The 2686-nt window shown below is 37.6% G+C and overlaps 1 protein-coding gene across 1 annotated transcript; it reads left to right on the forward strand.

Annotated features, from left to right (window-relative positions):
• The first annotated feature begins 1277 nt into the window (after positions 1-1277).
• LOC102876380 (podoplanin-like) lies at positions 1278-2015 on the forward strand. Its single transcript, XM_006895135.1, has one exon. The coding sequence runs from the start codon at positions 1278-1280 to the stop codon at positions 2013-2015; it is 738 nt and encodes a 245-aa protein (XP_006895197.1).
• The last annotated feature ends 671 nt before the right edge of the window (positions 2016-2686 follow it).

The raw sequence follows: 2686 nt of genomic DNA on the forward strand, positions 1-2686 counted from the left end.
CATTGTGCAATTATAATGAATATTATAATAAAAATGCATATGACTAATGAAAAGCAATAAAAAATAAGATATAAATATTTCTAGGCATATAAGCAATGCTTTATTTTAGAATATTCTTCATTTAATGGTTAATAATTTTTTAAAGCCATAACAGAGCATCTCCCTCTCATGATATCTAAAACCTATAAACAATCTAAATGCCAAATGATAAGAAATTAACAAGTTTGTGCATACCTGTACATTGAAATACAACTTTATGCAGTTGATTAATTTTTTTAAAAGTAAAGCATTTTAGTGAATGGAAAAATAATCATAAGAGTATGTGCTCTCTGATTCTATTTCTATGAAGTTGAAGTACAGGAAAATTTAATCTACGTTAGAACAAATTAAAACAGTGATTTTCTTTGTATGCAAGCTGAAGTTTAATTATGAAAAGGCAAAAGGATATTTCCTGTGATTATAAAAACACTTTAAATGTCCATTTCATTGGGCATAGTTCATGACTAGAGGCATTTGCTGAGATTAATCAGAACATAACCTTTAGATAACTCTTAACAAGTATGAATTTTATAATATGTATATTATATTTTAGCTAACAAAATTAAAACAAAATCGTTTATGAGTATAAAACCCTTAAAAATATAAGAAAAAGTTAATTAGACACATTAAAAGAAGAAAAAATATGCATATCAAAGAAGGTAATTTTCCCATGTTTGAAATCTAGTTTTATCTTGCAAACCCCCACCCCAATTTTTTCCCCATAAAAATTTAAGATTCAAGAAAATAGTTTTCTTAAAGCAAGAAGTTGAAGAAAATACTTAATGGGTCTTTTTTTCATTTGTTGTTGTTAAGTGCCATCAAGTCTTAGGCCACTCATAGTGACCCTATGAATGAAAGTCCTGGACATCTGTATAACTTTCATCCTTTCTCCAGGTTCATAGGGTTTCCAGAGGCAAGGTATTATGGAAGTGGATGCCACTCCTGCTTCCAAGTTACACGACATTATTCTTAATGTTTCACTAAAAACAATTAAAGGCAGGCCGGAGGACCCTATAGGATTATAAACGAGCGCCTAGAGCAGGCTTCGCAGGCTCCACCACACCCTTACTTACCCTTACTGTTTTTCTCATATTAAATGCTAATATTGTCCTAAGAAGAGTGGTCTCGATTAGTTTAGAAAATCATGCAAATGTAGTATTATTTAAAAAAATACAGCTGTTAGCACAATCGTGGAAAAGAGACTGATTTGTGAAACTGAGCAAAATAAAATGGAGAACATGAAACAGTCAAAGAACATAATGGTGGTTAACATAGAAGTGGGAGACTGGGCGCTGCTAAGTTTGCTCTCCTTAAAGCCTGCTTCTTCTTGCACTCCTGCTGCCAAAGCAGCTTGGGGACTCCTGCTCTGGGCCTTTTATTCCGTGAATTCCTGTCTCCCTCTCCTGCTTCTTCAGGCGAGGACCTGGGGATCACAGCTTTTATTCTTTGCTAGGCACAAACACCAACTGTTGGACCTCAACCACCAGACAGAAACGTTATGGAAAGTGCCGGTTCTACTGTTCGTCTTGGGAAGCTCCTCGCCCTGGGTTCTGGCGGAAGCCAACCTGGAAGATTTCACAACAACTCAAGGTACAGAAGGTGGCACGAAGACTCCAGGTTGGGAAGATGGTGCAGAGGTCACAGAAAAGCCCTTAGAAACCATTCACTTGACAACTTCGGTGCCAGCAAGTACGAAGACTGTAATTAGGACTCCTGCTGAGCACAGTTCGGTCTGTGATAGGAACACCACAGCCTCACAAGGGGCCACTGGCCATTCCGTGGATGGTTTGGCAACCTCAACCCTGGTTGGAATCATACTTGCAGTGTCAGTAGTCGTTGGTCTTGTTGGTGCAATCATCCTAGTAGTTGTGCGGAAAAATGTCAGGAAGGCCCTGAAAATTTTTCACAAGCTCAAAAATCGTGCCCTTCTGCCAACATGTTTAAAGAAAGGGTTTCCTATTTCACCCTACCTCTGACCCCAAGAAAGATGATGTTCTATGGAGATTCTGCCCACCTCGCCGTACGTCCATGGTGATCCCTCTATTGGCAAGCCAAAAAGAACGGAAGGAAAAAAGAAATACACTGGACTCTTGCCTCTAAACATTTGCCTTTTAGAACTTTTAATAAAAACTAAAAAAACAGAGAGAGAGACTGTAAAAGAAGATGTAAAATACCACATGCATCGAAAATGGAGCAAAATGGTATCAACGAATTTGTGACTTAGACAATATGATTAATTATATTCCTTATAGACTAACATTATGTCTTCATGCCAGACATTCCCTGTTATTGTCCATAAAAGGAATCAGGAAATAGTGATTTCGAGGACGTTCTCATGCATCGGTAGTGCTTTCTCAGTAACTGACTCCAGCATTTTGCAATTGCAAAGCTGTTGAAATGTACACATTCCAGTTTAGTGTGTTTCTAAAGTCCTAATTTGGTGTGAATAATCAGTGAGAAAAAAAAATCCCCCACTTGGATAATGAGCCTTTAGCTGGTCAGATAAATAATTCCAAAAGTAACCATTCATAAACAGGAAATCTGCACTTTGAGGGGAAAACTTGTTAGGGGCAAGGCCACCAGGTTGCCTTCTCTAGCGATGATTTGATGATGCACTGGTTTGCTCCTGTCTGATTCCTTTCCTCTC

Source organism: Elephantulus edwardii, unplaced genomic scaffold (genome assembly GCF_000299155.1).
Source record: "Elephantulus edwardii isolate Elephantulus edwardi_28Jun2011 unplaced genomic scaffold, EleEdw1.0 scaffold00160, whole genome shotgun sequence".
NCBI lineage: Eukaryota > Metazoa > Chordata > Mammalia > Macroscelidea > Macroscelididae > Elephantulus > Elephantulus edwardii.

Coding starts and splice junctions, on each gene's coding strand:
- LOC102876380 (XM_006895135.1), top strand. CDS start 1,278: ATGAAACAGTCAAAGAACATAATGGTGGTTAACATAGAAGTGGGAGAC.